The sequence below is a fragment of the Neomonachus schauinslandi genome, chromosome 7 (assembly GCF_002201575.2).
Source record: "Neomonachus schauinslandi chromosome 7, ASM220157v2, whole genome shotgun sequence".
In the NCBI taxonomy this organism is placed as follows: Eukaryota; Metazoa; Chordata; class Mammalia; order Carnivora; family Phocidae; genus Neomonachus; species Neomonachus schauinslandi.
The window spans coordinates 56,200,499-56,220,695 of NC_058409.1; the positions used below are offsets into that span (position 1 = coordinate 56,200,499).

At 35.0% G+C, this 20,197-nt stretch overlaps 1 protein-coding gene across 1 annotated transcript in view; it reads right to left on the minus strand.

Moving 5' to 3' along the window:
• AP3B1 (adaptor related protein complex 3 subunit beta 1) overlaps nt 1-20,197 on the minus strand; it is a 260,264-nt gene that overhangs the window by 75,213 nt on the left and 164,854 nt on the right. The window contains exons 20-22 of the mRNA XM_044916930.1: nt 12,741-12,888; nt 2,546-2,550; nt 1,975-2,042 (exon numbers count right to left, since the gene is read on the minus strand). Of these exons, the coding sequence (XP_044772865.1) occupies nt 1,975-2,042; nt 2,546-2,550; nt 12,741-12,888 (221 nt within the window). The remainder of the gene's footprint in view (nt 1-1,974; nt 2,043-2,545; nt 2,551-12,740; nt 12,889-20,197) is intronic.

The following is a 20,197-nucleotide window of genomic DNA, read 5'->3' on the forward strand; positions in this document are numbered from 1 at the left end:
CATTAGTTCTAATAGTTTTTTTTGGTGGAGTCTCTGGGTTTTCTATATATATAGTATCCTATCATCTGCAAATAGTTTCACTTTTTCCTTTCAAATTTGGATGATTTCTATTTCTTTTTCTTGCCTGATTGCTGAGGCTACCAGTACAATGATGAATAAAAATGGCAAGAGTGGGCATTCTTGATCTTAGAGGAAAAGTTTTAAGCTTTTCCAAAGTTGCATATGATGTCAGCAGTAGGTTTGTCATATACAGCTTTTATGTTGGGGTACATTCCTTCTATACCCATTCTGTTGAGAATTTTTAATAAGTGGATGCTGAATTTTGTCAAATGCTTTTTCTCCATCTACTGAGATGATTGTATGATTTTTATCCTTTTTGTTAATGTGGTGTATCATGTGGAACTATCTGCAGATGTAGAACCATCCTTGCATCCCTGGAATAAATCCTGCTTTATCGCGGTATATGATCCTTTTAATGTATTATTGAACTGAGTCTGCTAATATTTTGTTGAGAATTTTTGCATGTATGTTCATTATGGATACTGGCCCATAATTTTTGTATTTAGGGTATCTCTGTCTGGTTTTGGTATAAAGGTAATGCTGGCCTTGCAAAATAAGTTTGGTAGCATTCCTTCCTTTTCAATTTTTTGGAGTAATTTGAGAAGGATAGGTACTAACTCTTGTTGAAATGTTTGGTAGAATTTACCCATGAAGCTGCCTGGTTCTGGACTTTCACTTTTGGGGGAGTTTTAAAATTACTGATTCAATTTCATTACTTGTAATCAGTCTACTCAGATTTTCAATTTCTTCATGATTTAGTCTTAGAAGGTTGTGTGTTTCTTGGAATCCACTTCTTCTAATTGTTCATAGGGTCCAATTTTATGTTTAATTTCTTGTTGTTAAGTATTTCCTGTAGTTTCTCTATATTAAGAATTTGCCATGACAATTGAAGACAGGCCAGGTAAACAATATAAATAGAACAGTTGTACTTATGACAGATTGAGATAATCTAAAACCATAACTCACCTCTAGTATGGAAAAATTAAATTGCAAAATGACAGTAGCTTAATATTTATGATATTTTACTTGTTACTCTTTTTCTGTGCAAAACTCCCAATAAAGTTAGTTCCATTAACTTTTTCACAATGCATAAGTATTTAAAAGGAGATGATGAATATACCTTTGTACACTTGGATAAGTATATGTGTAGGATTCTAAATTCTTATAAGTGGATTTGCTAAGAGAAAGATTTTTTGTAGTTAAAATATTGACAAATACAGCCACACTAGCATTCAAAAGCTTTGCATCCATTTCTGATCCTACCAAAAGTGTGGCAAGTACAACATGGTAGTGTCCTTTACATTTCCAATTATTTTCCTAATTCCCCACCTCCTTAAGTTAAATGTTTCAATCTCCATAATCAACAATTAACAATGGAGAAGTTGCCGAGATATGGCTAATTATTTACTGAAACAAGTATAAATTATTAAAGCAAAAGATCTTAAAATGAATTTGGTGTACTTTCATCTGACCAGTTATATTTATTCATTTGATAAAAAACTGATAACCTGACTAGATGAAAGAAAAGATACTAACAGAACTAATTTCTAAAACTTTCTTGCCTTTTTCATCTATAAACCTTTCGTAATAGAAGTTGACATATTTTGAGACATGTAAATAAAAGGTACTATAAAAATAAAAAATACTACAACTGGGGCACCTGGGTGTTCAGTCAGTTAAGTGTCTGACTCTCAATTTTGGCTCAGGTCATGATCTCAGGCTCGTGAGATTGAGCCCTATATTGGGCTCTGTGCTGGGTGAGGAGTGTGTGCTTAAGATTCTCTCTCTCCCTCTGTTCCTCCCCACCTATCCCCTTCCCCTGTGCATGCAAGTGCGTGCGCTCTCTCTCAAAAAACATATGAACAAAAAACTACTACTAAAAAGAGAAGGAAAAATTTAAATTTCAATACTTACAATCATCTAGATCTAGAAGTGAAACATCTTTGGTAAGAGGATTTCTATCTTGCTTTGTTTTTTTTTTTCTTTCTCCTATAAATAAGAAATATTTAATTTATTGCACAGGCTATTAAAAAAAAAATCAAGTAGTTCTCAATGTTTCAAAACAAACATTTTTTCCTCCAAGAAAAAAAAATCAAATTAAGCTTTCTGTATGGTTATATATACTGTATTTTTTTTTTTTTTTAAGATTTTATTTATTTTTTGACAGAGAGACACAGCGAGAGAGGGAACACAAGCAGGGGGAGTGGGAGAGGGAGAAGCAGGCTCCTGGCCGAGCAGGGAGCCCGATGCGGGGCTCGATCCCAGGACCCTGGGATCATGACCTGAGCCGAAGGCAGAAGCTTAACGACTGAGCCACCCAGGCGCCCCATACTGTATTTTTTAATCAAAATTTTTATTTTAGTGATAGCATACAGTATTTCTTCTCCACTGTGCAAACTGTTATCTTAAAATATTTTATTTAAAGATTATAAAGGTCCATCAGAAGAAAATTTAAATGTAAACAGCTATTTTGTGATCTGAGAACTTTTCCTAATACAAAAATGAAAAATGGTTCTTTGGTAGAAAGCCTACAAACACCTTGAAAATAATTTTTAAGCAAGATGGTTTAAGAAAAAGAATTGCTCGGGGTGCCTGGGTGGCTCAGTCGGTTAAGCGTCTGCCTTTGGCTCAGGTCATGATCCTGGAGTCTCAGGACTGAGCCCCGTGGTGGGCTCCCTGCTCAGGGGGAGTCTGTTTCTATCTCCCCATCCCACCCCCAACGACTCCTGCTCTCTCGCACACTCTCGCTCTCCCTCAAATAAATAAATTCTTAAAAAAGAAAAGAATAGAAAAAGAATTGCTCAAACAATATAATTAGCTTGGCTCTGAAATTGTCAAGAGGCCTGTGATAGATTAGCTTTTCTGAGATATAGTTTGTGACAGGCACTGTACTAGGTATTTTATATTTCAAAAGTGTGTTGCATCAGACTTCTTTAGCCAAAGGCATTCATTAAAATCTACAAATGACATTTTCAGGCTCTTGCTCTTAAGGGGTGAAAAGTATTCATTTACTTTCTTTACTGTTTTCCTTTGGGGAGAGTATTTCAAAACATATCTGCACATATTTAGGGTTTTCTCTACCTCAGATTTGCTTATTAGATCTACTGTACTTTTAAAATGTGGATAACCATGAACTAGAAAACAGTATCCCTAAGCCTGAGGTATTCAGTTTGGTCAGAGATTCAGAAAAGATGTGACAAATTAAGTACAGTAGTGAGTAGCATTATAAACAAAGATCGACAAAGATTAGGGTGCTAAATAGATGTATTTGGATCGGGGTGCCTGGGTGGCTCAGATGGTTAAGCATCTGCCTTCAGCTCAGGTCGTGATCCCAAGGGCCTGGGATCGAGCCCTGCGTCGGGCTTTCTGCTCAGTGCAGAGCCTTCTTCTCCCTCTCCCTCTGCTATTCCCTCTGCTTGTGCTCTCTGGCTCTCTCTGTCAAATAAATAAAATCTTAAAAAAAAAAAAAAAGATGTATTTGGATCAAAGTTACTTATCTTTATAATTTATACTTTTTATATTAAATCTTCTCAAATTAAAGGCCCAAACTTAAGTTTTTGCTAAAACGTTTTTGTTCATTTATTCAATCCTTCATTCATCCAGTAGACATGCATAGACTTAATACGTATCAGATTCGGTGCTAACCAAAGGAAGTAATACAGCCAAGGTATAGTTCCTGCCTTCAGGTAACTTATAATCTAATAAAGGAGTTTACAGCTTATCTCTACATATTATTACAAGTATTTTTGAAGTATTCCTCTAACCACAGAAAGGTCTCACTAAAGCAAAAGGTACCTTACCATCATTTAGAGTCTACAGCATGTCAGAGCTCTTATGACAGTGCAAATACATGAATAAGAGTTATACATCAAATTACATATGAGGTAACATTTTAAAATGATCTTAAGTTCTGCTAGTTTTTTTCCTTACACCAAAACTAAAAACAAATTATTTTCAAGTCTAATACAATAATACACATTACAACACTAACTAACTACTGATTTTCTTCATGAGAATACTTATTTCTCCCACTGAAAACTTCAAATTATCTAGATGGGTTTTAATTTTCACTCATTCTTTAAAAACAAAGCAAACAATATTTGTTCCTCTTTCCACACCTAAAATGAAAAACAATTTCTAGGGTTGGGTAAAAATATAGAAGAAATGTTAGTTTTGAAGCTGGAATTTAAAAGTGGCAATAGCAGAAAGAGGTTCAGAATGAAAATGCCATTTCAACTAGAATATCATTCCTGTGAAGAAAGAACATAACAAAAAGAGCTTAACACCATGTGACTTATCAAAATACTATGCTGAGCACAATGGGTATAACGTCCTATAAGCTACGATGGTGCATGACTGTTTTTATGCAACTGTAACCTTCCCACCTGAAAAATTAGAAACCTATCAAATCAAGATAAAGTTAAAGCTGGAAACAAGTCTATACCTTATTTTCTACTTCACAGCTAAGAGTGTGTAACAATATCTATTAAATACACATCAGGTCACATACAACACAGGACAGAGCTGCATGTAAAATTGACATAATCTCTTATTAGAAGTCTAAAACAGAAAGAAAAAAGGCTCTCAAAACGACAGAATTTCATTGACTTTCTGAGAAGAGCAAATAACCGGTGACTGAAATACAACATTAGCAATAGATAACGGTCATTTCTACTGAATTGAAAAAGCCCTGCATTCCAAATCAAGGCTATAAAAAGCTTCGTGATGTGTTTGGCATTCCTCTCTTATATTTCATTTTTCATTTTAAAAAATCCATAGTAAGTTCAAAACATTTTCATACTTAAAGGATCTACTATAAAAATAAAAATCTGAATTCTAAACAAAGAAGTTAAGAGCCCTATTTCATCAAACATTTCTCCATTTGCAATTCATCTTGGTAATAGAGACAGAACCTGGGTAAATGCATATAGGACTTGAGGCAGGAGATTTTTCTTGCTCAATGCATAATTCATGTGCTCCGCCTGCAAAGTGTGTAAAATGAGAATTTCACACCGCAGCATGAGCCATGGAGCTGCAGAGAAAAGGCAGATGAAATCATATTTTACTGTGTGAATTTTATTTCTTACACTCCCAATATTTATACAAAACCATCATTGACAAACCAAACACACTGACAGATCACCCACTGTTTCCATTGTGTTAGTACTTGAGAAGAGATCAGGCAGAAAGATAGACAATTTGTTTTTGTATATTTTTTTAAATAGAGGATTAGGTTTTTAACAGCTGAGTGACTGTATTAGACTTTTATAAGGACAACAGTAGCTGATCTTAAAATCTCACTACAAAAATACCTAGTTATCAATTCATCACCCTCAAATCTCCATTTTGTTTCTATGGTATTCGATTATACACCTCAACATATCAACATTTTCAAAATAAAATACCAAGTCACAGGGTTAAGAAACTGATTTCTACTTAATATATTTCATTTCAAGTAATAAATAAAAGATCCTGGAAATACTTATTAAGCTCCAAATAATACAAATAAAAATATATAATAATATATCTGTAAAGATTTTTTATGTATTATGCATGTTCATTTCATGCTGATTAAAATAAAAAAGCAAGTAGAAAAAAGCTATGAAACAACAAGCACCAAATATGCTTCCAAAGAGGAAACCATTGTAAGGAAGACTGAAGTTTAAAATGATAAAACAGGTAAGTGGTATGTAAAGTTTGTCAAACTCATATTGTACTGTGAAATCAACAAAAATTCAAGGCTAATATCTAGCCTCACAGGGCAAGATATTTGCATGAAATATTTTCAATTAGAATTATCAACCAAGGACAATTTAATGACTCTCTTGCCTTCAAGTCATGTAACAAATCTGATTTAAAAAATCTGAGGCTCACACTTACATCGGGCTTTAAAACAAAAGTATGTTGCCAATAAATTGAGACTTCTTTATAAGTCAAAAGTAGTCTAAACTATTAAACAAATCCTCCCTATTAGATTACACCTACTTCAATAAGAAAGCTTCTTAATGGCATTCACGTTGATTTTAAAGATCTCAACTGAAGTGAAATGATATTTCTGTTCTGGAGAACTTAAAATATAAACTAAATTGGGAACGACATAAATTGAAAGAGGCAAGGCTTTGAACTGTCAGAGTAAAAAACCAATACTCTACAATAAGCACAGAAATTATGTAATAGCAACATACATAAATACTTGTAAAAATACAAGTAAAACTTGTTTTCTATTTCTCAAATAGGGCAGAAAACCAATCAGAAAATAGTTTCTTTCACTCTTATCCATTATCTGTTTCATAGCACATGCCAATTTTATTTCATACCCAACAGTCTTTCACAGGGCAGATCTTTTACTAAGGTGTATCTTAACATTTACTAATGTCTGGACAGACACCAGTCACAGTAACAGTAACTGGTCTATAGAGCATTAAAGAGATTTAATCCCCCCCCCCAAAACAGACTAGTAAAGTCTTAAGAAATCCATGTAACCTGTGATAAAGATTACTGACAGCATCTCAAACACTGCTATGTATATATAGGTAGTACTGTTTTTCTTCACATCTAGTACATATATTAATCTTAACTTTGATTCAAATAGAAAATGCTTTTTTTTTTTTTTAAAGATTTTATTTATTTATTTGACAGAGAGAGAGATAGCGAGAGCAGGAACACAAGCAGGGGGAGTGGGAGAGGGAGAAGCAGGCTTCCCACTGAGCAGGGAGCCCGATGCAGGGCTCGATCCCAGGACCCTGGGATCATGACCTGAGCCGAAGACAGAAGCTTAACGACTGAGCCACCCAGGTGCCCTAGAAAATGCTCTTAATATGAAATGTTAAGTGCAAGTATGTTATATATGTTTATTTCCATTGACAAATTACGCTTTACACACACTTCATATAATTAAAATGTTGCTAATATTTACAAAGAAAATGCATAGAAGTTAAGCATAATAAATTATAATCATGGTTTAAAATTTTTATCATTTAAATCAAAGATTATTTAAATCTTTGGCAGCTGGTACACAGACACTGAAGATAAAATCAGAACTATTGTATCACAGTAAAGGCATGAAGAATGGACTAACAAGGTGATAGTGGAAAGAACACTGCCTAGTTTTAAAAACATCAAAGCCTAGATTCAATTAAAACAACTCAAAAGTCTGGTAACTTTCTAAAAAACATTATTTTAAATAATATTGTAACCATCTGTTCAACACATAATTTTAATTACAAGCAGAATATAACTTAATTATATTGGTAAAATATAGGATAAAGTGATATAAATGTGAATCTCTTCCTGATACAACGTGGTCTACATTATTGATTTTCCTTTTCACTCTTCTGTGTTAGAAAAAAATGGTTCCCTTTACATTGTGTAAACTATGGGAAAGCACTTAAAATATGGAACTATGAAAAGTAATTTTGTTATAGGTATTATTTGGGGCAAAAGAACTATTTCATAAGAAGGATTAGACTTAAAATATTTTTCTATCAAATATATTTCAGAAAAGAACACCTACTAACAAAAATATGCTTGCCCATCTAAAAAAATGTCACTGAAGAGCAAGATAATCTTCTTTGGTAATTACTGACAATATCTGATCTAAAATGAGGACATCATCCAATCAATAACACAAACAAACATAACCACCAGAATGTATGACCGTATATAGTTTTGTTTTATGGTTATGCTGGGGCATGGTGTTTAATGACACACACTTCAAGAACACAAACAATTCAACAGTGATTCTCCCTCTTTTGACTGTCTTTACACCATTCACATGAGTAATACCTTCTCATCAGTAACATTTTTTATTCCACTCAGTCATTCTCAACTGGGAGAGACTGGAGAGACTCCAGTTCCTCCAATGGGAAAGCATATAGCATGTTAAGAGAACTACAAATATATAGTCCACTGGGATTAGAACACAGGGACCACTAAGGGAATCAAGACCAGAAAGGTAGGTTTGGGCATGCTAGCCTGCAGATTTTTTACTGAACTAAGATGATAATGGGGCATCATTATGGGTAAATTTAACATTTTTTTTTCTTTATTTGACAGAGAGAGACACAGCGAGAGAGGGAACACAAGCAGGGGGAGTGGGAGAGGGAGAAGCAGGCTTCCCGCTGAGCAGGGAGCCCGACGCGGGGCTCGATCCCAGAACCCCGGGATCATGACCCGAGCCGAAGGCAGATGCTTAACGACTAAGCCAAGGGTAAATTTAACATTAATCTGGCAAGTGTACAGAAGGACTGGAGTTGGGGATCTGAGGATGACCAATGGCAACGGTCTAAGAGTGAGGTAATGAAGAGGTGATCTAGTATGCTGGTAGTAGGGAAAAAAAGAAACAGATATGAGAAATAATACAGAGAATCTCTAAGACTTGGCAACTTTGTAAACATACAGGATAAAGGAGGAGTCAAAGATCATTCTGGGGAGATCTGGGAGAATAGAAAGAATGCTAGCACCAAATGGTAGAACAACTCTTCTTCTGGCTGTATCAGGTTTGAAAAATCAGTAGCTCCTAAGAGGTCTAAGATATTGGTTTGAATTTGGAAAGAAAAGTTAGAGGTGTTATAGGGATTTAGAGATGTTTTTATAGAAATATTTCACATAAATATTTTAGCGAAAGCCACGGGAGTGAATGAGTCTCACAACAGGAAAAAATGTAGAGAAAAAGGCTAAAAAATAAATTGATTCACATCGATTAATATTTTTTTATTTTATTTTTTTTAAAGATTTTATTTATTTATTTGAGAGAGAGAGAATGAGAGACAGAGACCATGAGAGGGAGGAGGGTCAGAGGGAGAAGCAGACTCCCTGCTGAGCAGGGAGCCCGATGTGGGACTCGATCCCGGGACTCCAGGATCATGACCTGAGCCGAAGGCAGTCGCTTAACCAACTGAGCCACCCAGGCGCCCCTCGATTAATATTTCTGAAAAGATGTTGTGTATCAAGCACTAACTTGGGGGCCATGTTCACACTTGGATGTCAGAGGGCTTAAAAAGTGAAGCAATAAAAGGACTGAAAGGTCAAAGAAGTCAGAAGAAAGGGGATGTAAGGGGTTTCAAGTAGTAGGGGGATAGTCACATAAGAAGATCAAGAAGGATAATAACCAAGAGAAGGTCACTGGGTTTGGGGAAATATGGCTGACTTTTCAGAGAGCAGTATCTGTAGGAAGTGGTAAGAGTGGAAACCAATTTTTTTTTTTTTAAGATTTTATTTATTTGAGAGAGAGAATGAGAGACAGAGAGCACGAGAGGGAAGAGGGTCAGAGGGAGAAGCAGACCCCCCACTGAGCAGGGAGCCTGATGCGGGACTCGATCCCAGGACTCCAGGATCATGACCTGAGCCGAAGGCAGTTGCTTAACCAACTGAGCCACCCAGGCGCCCCAGAGTGGAAACCAATTTTAAAGGGACTAAGAAATAACTGGGTTAAGAGATTGTGGACAAAGACTATCTAGATTATTTTTCTAAACTCTTACTCTCACACACTCTCTATTTCTGTCTCTTTCCCCCTCCCTGCTCCTCACCCCCCAAATACTGGGAAAGACAATTGGCAGAGGAGGAAATTAGTGGAGAAAGAGATTGAAGGTGCAAAGGAGGCAGATGATTATTAACAAGGCCAAAAGGAAATAAGACTTTTTCTTGGCTAAGTGGATAGGAAATCGCTTACTTAGAGCTACATTCAAAGGAAAAGGAGGATAAATAGAGATTGTGTTTTAGAGAGCAGAGAGAGGTAGGAGACACCCACAGTGGATGGTAGCTCAGTCCTCTGCAGAAAGGGGTCATACTTGGACATGAACTTATAACTTGAATGGTATAAAAACAGTCAGAAAAACACAGGAGATATTAAGAGTTAAGAAAAAATTTCAGTTCCTCTCTGCATTGGTGTTCTATAACTCTACTACTGTTGGTCTCTCAGGGAATTAACACTCAAGTTAAAAAATGTTAACACTGCTGTTTTATATTTATATAGTGCTTTACATTGATCTTTCATATTTTTTTATAATAGCACTTGAAAGTAGTAGAGTAGGTATTAGCATTTCTACTTTATAGATGAGGAAACTGAAGCATAAAGATATTATCTTCCAAAAAGTAGAACACTATACCTATCTCATAGGACACCATAAAATAAACTGTTTTCAAAGCTATATATTCAAAGTACCTCCAAGGCCTCATTTTCATGCTCAATATCCCCAAAACACACTATCCAAGTGAAAGAAAAAGAAGAGAAACAGTGAAAATATAGACTTGGTTTGGCTGCAGATTTAAGGCATATGAATTTTCAGCACTAACATACTGACATGCTAAATTAAGGTAAAGCAGCCACCATCTGCCTTCATTACTCATAATCTAGAGCAGAAGCCACAACACTTGCCATAAGGAGAATTTCTACAATTACAGAGTTGCCCATTATTAGAATACTGGTATACATGTAATTGCATGGTTTATTCCAAATCACTCAGAAAGGAATAGTAAAAAATAGTTATGGTGGCTCCAAGGTAGAGAATATTCCAAGTGATAAATTAAAACAAACAATCCTATCTATTACAGACAGGAAAAGGCATTATAATATGGAGAAAATAAGCCATCTACACAAAACACATGGACATAAAACTATCAAGAATGTGAGTAAAATCCAAATTTTAAGAGTCTTAGCTTACTACAATACTTTAAAATTTTATACTGAAGTTCTACAGGAAAATATTTTCAATTAAGACATTGATCACTGAAAGTATTTGACAAAGAAACAAACTGAATTGCTAACCTAGGATACCTCTGTGGCATTTAATGGGGTCCTAAAACCTTTGCTTCTAATACTATGTAGGCATTAAAGTCTACAATTTTATAACTTCTATAAAACTTCTTAAGAATAATACACTTCAATTCTACCCAGTTGACATTCATTGATTTCTTGTTTGCTCATTTTCTAAAACACTGATTTCTTATTCTGGGTTGTACTTATTGTCAATCTCTAAAGCTCTTTTATCTTAAATAACATATTAAATTTTTAAAATATATACACAGGAAATGAATAATTTGATATAATTTAAGTAGGAAATGAGAGAACATCAAACTCACTATGTGATAAATCTGTGTATGAGGCCAGAGTAATAAACATAAAAATCATTAAGATTTTATGTGAATTTTGGGAAACAGAAATCTTAGATTATATACCATAAACAGATACAAGTTTTAAATATAAATTCATGTTTAAAATAGGTATCACTATATGCAAGAATATTTGTAATAAGGTAAGACAAAAACTAGCCAGTTTTTAAATATGCTTATTCTTTTTTTAAAAAATATGCTTATTCTTTAATAATACATCTCTGGATGGGGGAAGGCAATTATCTACTTCAATGAATTTATTTTTATCCTTGGCTACTCAGATGACTTATTAAAGAAATTCAAGTTAATAGAAAAAATAAATGAGAAAGGTATTAGGTTAAAAAACTGAATTCACTAAAAGGCAAAGTTTGACCACATTTTCAACATATGGGATAAACAGTTTATTTATAAAAACTACTGCATTTGAAGTCTAGGACCCACATGATCTATTTATAGGAAAGGAGTAACAGTTAAAGATCAGAAAGATATACAACAGGTCTGAATTTTATATTAATAACTACATTTTTTCAACTTATACTTTTATTTTTCGCTGCTAGGCAGACAAGTTTCAGTGTTACAAATATGACATCAGAAAGCATTATCATTCTATTACATAAGTGACTGTTGCATTTGTTTTTAAATACATGGCTACTTAATTTTTATTAACTAGTTAAATAATCTATATCCTTTAGTTATGCCTTTAAAAATATTCTCTTACCCCAACACCTATTTTTAAAAAGCATTATTCGTCTCAATTTCTTATAATGTATATACATTTATATTACCTTGCTCAGTATTATTTGTGACTTCCTTTTACTTCCCCTTTCATGAAAGCCTCCACTGTCACATGCTAGCTCAGAACAAAAAGGGCCATAACTGGTAACACTGAGCTCTGTAATTTCATTGGCAAAAGATGAGGTTAAAAAAAGTTTCTGGGGCATGGGCTGTGACTGACTCTTGGTTTTGGATCCCGACATGATCCTGGGGGTCGTGGGATCTAGACCTGTCAGGCTCTGCACTCAGCGCTGACTCTGCTTGGGATTCTCTTCTCCCTCTGCCCCTCCCTGCCACGCTCTTCTTCTTTCTCTTTAAAATAAATAAATAAATCCTAAAAAAAAAAAACGTTTCTAACTTCTCTGAGGGGTTGAGGTAAAGAGGAAGCAATTAATTATCTAATTAAAAAAAACCCAGATAAATGAAGATGGTATTTATTTTAGTTGTCAGTGACAATGTTAAATTTCTCAATTTCTTGATTTTCAACAAAATACTAATTTTCTTTTTCTTTTTAAAGATTTCATTTACTTATCGGAGAGACAGAGAGAGCACGAGGTGGGGGGTGGGGTGGGGAGAGGCAGAGGGAGAGTGAGAAGCACACTCCCTGCTAAGCAGGGAGCCTGATGCGGGGCTCCATCCCAGGACCCTGGGATCATGACCTGGGCCAAAGGCAGATGCTTAACCGACTGAGCCACCCAGGCACCCCCAAAACACTAATTTTCAAAAGTATTTATTCTTAATTGGAAAAAGGCTATGAGGACACTTCCTTTCAATTACAGCAATGTGCAATCTCTTACCTTAGCGACTTTTCTGGATTCAGGTTCACTTTCAGATTCTGATACTGATTCAGAATCTGAAGAACTTTCTTCTTCTGAACTAGAATCAGTGCTAGAAGAATCTGAAGTTTTAGATTTTTCATTTTCCTTCTCCCCATCTTCAGAATCACTGTAAGTAATAAATTTAAAAATATCAACTTTAAATCCTTTATATATGGCAAATTGTTGCTATATGTCCATTTTGACTATAAATCAGAACCTTTACTAGAAGAGTATATTTCACTGAGAACCCGCTGTTTTTAGTATGTAAAAAGACAATAAAAATGGTTTTAAAATTCCAGAACATATTAATAAAAAAAAATAAAGGTAGTACTATCTATAAACAAATTTATCAGAACCAATTCAAAATCAATTATACTACCACGTCACACATACTTCAAATGCAAAAGGTTATAAAACACTAAATGATATAAGTAGAAAATAACTAATAATTAAATGTTTGATTTACCAGGAATATATATTAGGTGCTAACAGTAACAACTTCAAAGATACATAAGACTGATTTTAAAATACTATCTCAAAATACTAAATGTTTACCCATAAATTTAAAAATTTACACATGTACTTTTGCTAAAATAGCCTTGTACTTTACAGATTGTTTTGTCCAAGAAAATTATTAACATGTGTTCTGAAATGTGACCTATAAATATATCATATGAGAAAATGTTAACTAGATCAAAAGAGATTTCTTCTAATGCAAAGTCTTACTAAAAACATAAGATAATCAAATATAAACTTTTTAAAATACCAAATAATTGAGAAGTCCAAGATGGTGGAGGAGTAAGAGACCTTAGTTTTGTCTGGTCCCAGGAATTCAGCTAGATATAACTATTAAATGATTCTGAACACCTGTGAACTCAACCAGAGATCTAAGAATAACTGCAAATCTACAAATGGAAAAGTGACACTTTCTGCAAGAATGACAAGAGGGAAAAACTCACTCCAAAAAAGAGAACAAGAGGCAGTACTGACTGCCAGGAACCTAATCAGTATGGATATAAGTAAGATGTCTGAACTAGAGTTCAGAATAATGATTATATAGATACTAGCTGGGCTTGGAAAAAGCACAGAAGACACTAGAGAATCCCTTCCTAGAGAAATAAAAGAACTAAAATCTAATCAAGTCAAAATAAAAAAGTCTACTAATGAGATGCAATAAAAAATGGAGGCTCCAACTGCAGGAATAAATGAGGCAGAAGAGAGAATTGTGATATAGAAGACAAAATAATCGAGAATAAAGAAGCTGAGAAAAAGACAGATAAACAACTACTGGATCACGAGGGGAGAATCTGAGAGATAAGTGATATAAAGCAAAATACTATTAAAATAATTGGGATCCCAGAAGAGAAAAGAGAGGGGGAGCAGTAGGTATATCAGAGCAAATTACAGTGGAGAACTTCCCGAATCTGAGGAAGGAAACAGGCACTCAAGTCCAGAAGGCACAGAGAACACCCCTCAAAATCAATAAAAATAGGTCAACAGCCCAACAAAGAATAGTTACAAATTACAAATTACAAATCTCAGAGACGAAGAGAAAATCCTGAAAGCAGCTTGGGACAAGAGGTTTGTAACATACAAGGGTAGAAACATTAGATTGGCAGCACACCTATCCACAGAGACCTGGTGTGCCAGAAAGGACTGGCATGATATATTCAGGGTGCTAAATGAGAAAAATAGGCAACCAAGAATACTTTATCCAGCCAGGATGTCATTCAAAATAAAAAGAGTGATAAAAACCTTCCAGGACAAACAGAAACTAAAAGAATTTGTGATCACAAACCAGCCCTATGAGAAATATTAAAATGGATCCTTTAAAAGCAAAGAGAGAGCCCAGAAGTAACACAGATCAGAAAGGAACAGAGACAATATACAGAAACAGTGACTTTACAGGTAATACAATGGCACTAAATTCCTATCTTTCAATAGTTACTCTGAATATAAATGGGCTAAATGCCCCAATCAAAAGACACAGGCTATCAGATTGGATAAAAAAAGCAAGATCCATCAATATGCTGTCTTCAAGAGACTCATTATAGACCCAAAGGCACCTCCAGATTGAAAGTAAGGAGGTAGAAAACCATGTATCATGCTAATGGACCTCAAAAGAAAGCTGGGGTGGCAATCCTTATTTCAGACAAATTAGATTTTAAATCAAAGACTATAATAAGAGATAAGGAAGGACACTTTATCATAATTAAAGGATCTATCCAACAAGAGGATCTAACAATTGTAAATATTTATGCCCCTAAAATGGGAGCAGCCAATTAATAACAAAATTAAAGAAACACATCGGTAATAATACAATCATAGTAGGGGACCTTAATACCCCACTCACTGCAATGGACAGATCATCTTTCTAAGCAGAAGATCAACAATGAAACAATGAAACTTTGAATAATACACTGGACCACATGGACTTCACAGATATATTCAGAGCACGCCATCCTAAAGCAACAGAATACACATTCTTCCTGAGTACACATGGAACATTCTCCAGAACAGATCACATGCTGGGTCACAAATCAGGTCTCAACCGGTACCAGAAGATTGGGATCATTCCCTGCATATTTTCGGACCACAATGCTTTAAAAGTGGAACTCAACCACAAGAGGAAATTTGGAAAGAATTCAAATACATGGAGGCTAAAGGCATTCTACTAAAGAATGAATGGGTCAACCAGGAAATTAAAGAAGAATTTAAAAAATTCATGGAAACAAATGTAAATGAAAACCCAACTGTGCAGAATCTTTGGGATGCAGCAAAGTTGGTCCTAAAGAGGGAAGTACATAGCAATACAAGCCTTTCTCAAGAAAAAAGAAAGGTCTCAAATACACAACCTAACTCTACACCTAAAGGAGCCTAAATCCAGCAGGAGAAGAGAATTAATAGAGATTAGAGCAGAAATCAATGAAATAGAAACCAAAAGAACAGAACAGATTAACAAAATTAGGAGCTCGTTCTTTGAAAGAATTAAGATTGATAAACCCCTGGCCAGACTTACCAAAAAGAAAAGAGAAAGGACCCAAATAAATAAAATCATGAATGAAAGAGGAGAGATCACAACCAACACCAAAGAAATACAAACAATTACAAGAACATATTATGAGCAACTATATGCCAGCAAATTAGGCAATATGGAAGAAATGGATGCATGCCTAGAGATGTATAAACTACCACAACTGAACCAAAAGAAATAGAAAACCTGAGCAGACCCATAACCAGCAAGGAAATTGAAGCAGTAATCAAAATCTCCCAACAAACAAGCATTCAGGGCTGGATGGCTTCCCAGGGGAATTTTCCCAAACTCTATGGTCAACTAATCTTCAACAAAGCAGGAAAGAATATCCAATGGAAATAAGACAGTCTCTTCAACAAATGGCATTGGGAAAATTGGACAGCCACATGCAGAAGAATGAAACTGGACCACTTCCTTACACCACACACAAAAATAGACTCAAAATGGATGAAAGACCTAAATGTGAGATAGGAATCCATTAATATCCCAGAGGAGAACACAGCAACCTCTGTGACCTCAGCCGCAGCAACTTCTTGCTAGACGTGTCTCCAAAGGCAAGGGAAACAAAGGCAAAAATGAACTACTGGGACTTCATCAAGATAAAAAGCTTCTGCACAGCAAAGGAAACAGTCACAAAACCAGAAGACAATTGACAGAATGGGAGAAGATATCTGCAAATGTCTTATCACAGAAAGGGCTAGTATCCAAAATCTATAAAAAACTTACCAAACTCAATGCCCAAAAAACAAATAATCCAATCAAAGACATGAAAAGACATTTCTCCAAAGAAGACATACAAATGGCCAACAGACACACGAAAAAATGCTCAACCCTCAGCATCAGGGAAATACAAATGAAAACCACAATGAGATACCACCTCACACCAGTCAGAGTAGCTAAAATTAACAAGTCAGGAAATAACAAATGTTGGCGAGGATGTGGAGAAAGGGGAACCCTCCTTCACTGTTGGTGGGAATGCAAGCTGGTGCAGCCACTCTGGAGAACAGTATGGAGGTTCCTCAAAAAGTTGAAAACAGAGCTACTCTACAACCCCACAATTGCACTACTAGGTATTTATCGCAAAGATACAAATATAGTGATCCGAAGGGGCACCTGCACTCCAATGTTTATAGCAGCAGTGTCTACAATAGCCAAACTATGGAAAGAGCCCAGATGTCCATCGACAGATGAATGGATAAAGAAGATGTGGTGTGTGTGTGTGTATATATATACATATATATACATATATATATGTATATATGTATATATATACGTATATATATGTATACATATATATATATATATGTATATATATATATGTATACATATATATGTGTATGTATATATATATATATACATATAATGGAATACTACTCAGCCATCAAAAGAAATCATGAAATCTTGTCATTTACAACAACATGGATAGAACCAGAGGGTATTATACTAAGCAAAATAAGTCAATCTCAGAAAGACAATTATCATATGATTTCAGTCATATGTCGAATTTAAGAAACAAAACAGAAGATCATAGGGGAAGAGAGGAAAAAATAAAACAAGATGAAATCAGAGAGGGAGACAAACCATAAGAGACTCCTAATCACAGGAAACAAACTGAGGGTTGCTGGAGGGGATGAGGGTGGAGGGATGGGGTAACTGGGTGATGGACATTAAGGAGGGTATGTGATGTCATGAGCACTGGGTATTATATAAGACTGATGAATCACTGAACTCTACCTCTGAAACTAATAATACACTATATGTTAATTATTTTAATTTAAATTAAAAGAATAAAAATAAATATTGGGAAAAAAATAAATGGAGAAAACTGAAAAAAAAAAAACCAAAAACAACAACAAAAAAAACCGAATGATCAAACCTAAATGCTGATGCTACTCACTCATTTGTTCACTCACTCACTCACTCATTTAATAAATATTAAATGACCACCCACCATGGGTTGGCAGTATGTTAGTGCTAAGGATAACAATGTTTAATAAGATATAGATGATCTCTGTGAGTCTCCCTTATAGAGTCTACACTGCATTGGGGAATACAGAGAAGATGGCAATGACAAAAAAGTATGGTAAGTAGTAAGTAATAAACTGTAATATGTCACGAGAGAGCATCTAAACAAAGTTAACCAAGACAGGGAATGCTTCCTAGAGGAACAAACACCTAAGCTGAGAAATAGGAATAAGGCACGGAGTAGGCATAGTCTTGAGTAGGGAAGTAGTTCTCCATGGAGAAGGAGTAACATGAGAGGTAGCCCAAAGGTCTTTTCTCAAAGAGAGATATACTATGGTCTTCTACATTTTCTCAAAACTGAAGGTCTAGTTCTCTTTCCATGTATGTGTATTTTTTTTAAAAAATCCTGTGCCACGCAGTTTTAGAAGCTTCATACCAATTAACTAATTTAGATGTTTCAACATATTATTACTGGGTGTATTATTATCCTATAATATTCAAGAAAGTTAAGTAACTTGCTCAAGGACACACTGCCTGGAGTAGCAGAACTGGAATATGAACTCAGTTTGTCTTATTCTAAAGACCCTATTTCCCCCATACACCATACTAGCTTCCTTCAAATGAAAATACTTTGGAGTGTAAAACTCAAATTTAATCATAAATAGTTAGGACTACTAAAGGGTTGTTTTAAAGAAACCTAAAGCTCCTTAGCTTTAAAAAATTATCAGAGGGGCCCAGCTGACTCATTCGGAAGAGCACACAACTCTTGATCTCAGGGTTCTAAGTTCAAGCTCCACATTGGTTGTAGAGATTACTTAAAAATAAAAGCTTTTATTTTTTTTTAAGATTTTATTTATTTATTTGACAGAGAGAGACACAGCGAGAGAGTGAACACAAGCAGGGGGAGTGGGAGAGGGAGAAGCAAGCTTCCCACTGAGCAGGGAGCCCGATGCGGGGCTCGATCCCAGGACCCTGGGATCATGACCTGAGCTGAAGGCAGACGCTTAACGACTAAGCCACCCAGGTGCCCCAAAAATAAAAGCTTTTAATAAAACTTATCATATAGCTAAACTAGCAAAGTTCAAAAAAAATTCTGAGAGACAGGCAGAAAAACACAGGGGGAGAGAGAGAGTGGTGAGACAAGGGAAGAATCGATATTTCCTAGAATTGATTTTTGTGGAGGAAATACGATTGCTGTTTATTAAAAATGAAGTCATGGTAACATCTCAGAGCACATGTAATTATATTCGATGACTAAAAAATATGTTGTTTTTTTTCCCCTAAGCAAAGAATGGCAATTTATTATCCCCAACTCAATGGTTAAAACATGTACTTAAAAATATAAGGTTTTCAATGTATCCAAGATTCCCTTTGGTATAGTAAACAATTCTTTTAAATTAAAACACAGGCAAAGAGAAAACTCCATTTCTGAAGGAAAAAACACACAATGAAACTAATATAAATACACGATTAAAAATTTCTAGCATATTGACTTTTGCTATCTGAAAAGATACTGAGTGCACTGAACAAAATTTTCCCTTCCTGGAAATAAGACACTTTTTATAAACTATGTAATCACAGATATTCTGATATTAAACCAGAAGTACAAAATTTCTCTCAAAGGAAAGGATATTACAAACCAAGTAAATCCTTTGCTGCAACAAGTGAATGATTCTGCATACATTTAACTTACAGCTTTTAAGATAAGATTTTAAAGGTAAAAGTGTTATTTTGTTATGCAGCACTCAATTTTGATGGGTAATTACTGTTTACCTTACTGCTTAGAGTTTCAGATGTTAATCTAATGAAAAGAATTTACTGGTAACTAGCTTTTTAACTTTGCAATGATGAAAAGCCTGTATTAATTTAACCTACAGATTTCATTTGTTCTGAACAGGAAAAACAATATAAATCACTTTTAAAATCATTAAATCCTGACTTAAATTAATAAAGTCATAATTAGGGCATTATGCTGTGTTTGTTATGGAAGTGGCAGGGCGAGCTGCTTTAATTACTGTCTGTAATAAAAGGAGCAGAGAGCGTACTGCGCCCCAATCAGTGCTGTCAGCCACGACTGAGCTGGGCTGCAAGCTCATCAAGTGAGCGGGCAGCAGGCTCCCAGGAAAAGGGCCATCATGTCTGCAGAGGCCACTCGCTGACAGCAATGGGGAAAACAGACTCATACAATCCAAGGTATTAGCCCCAATTACTCAAAATTTTAATGACACTTTAATACACGATAATGTTGATAATGGGAGATCTTAAAAAGTGCTAACACTTAAATATCTTATGACCGTCTTCCTTCACAGCCCTTGACTCTAATATTTGGATCATAATCTTTTTACTATAACATTATTTAGAAAAATCAATTGTCTTAGTTACATAATGGCAAAGTGTTGAAGGATTTAATTTTAGTCCTCAGCAAAATTGCTACAGA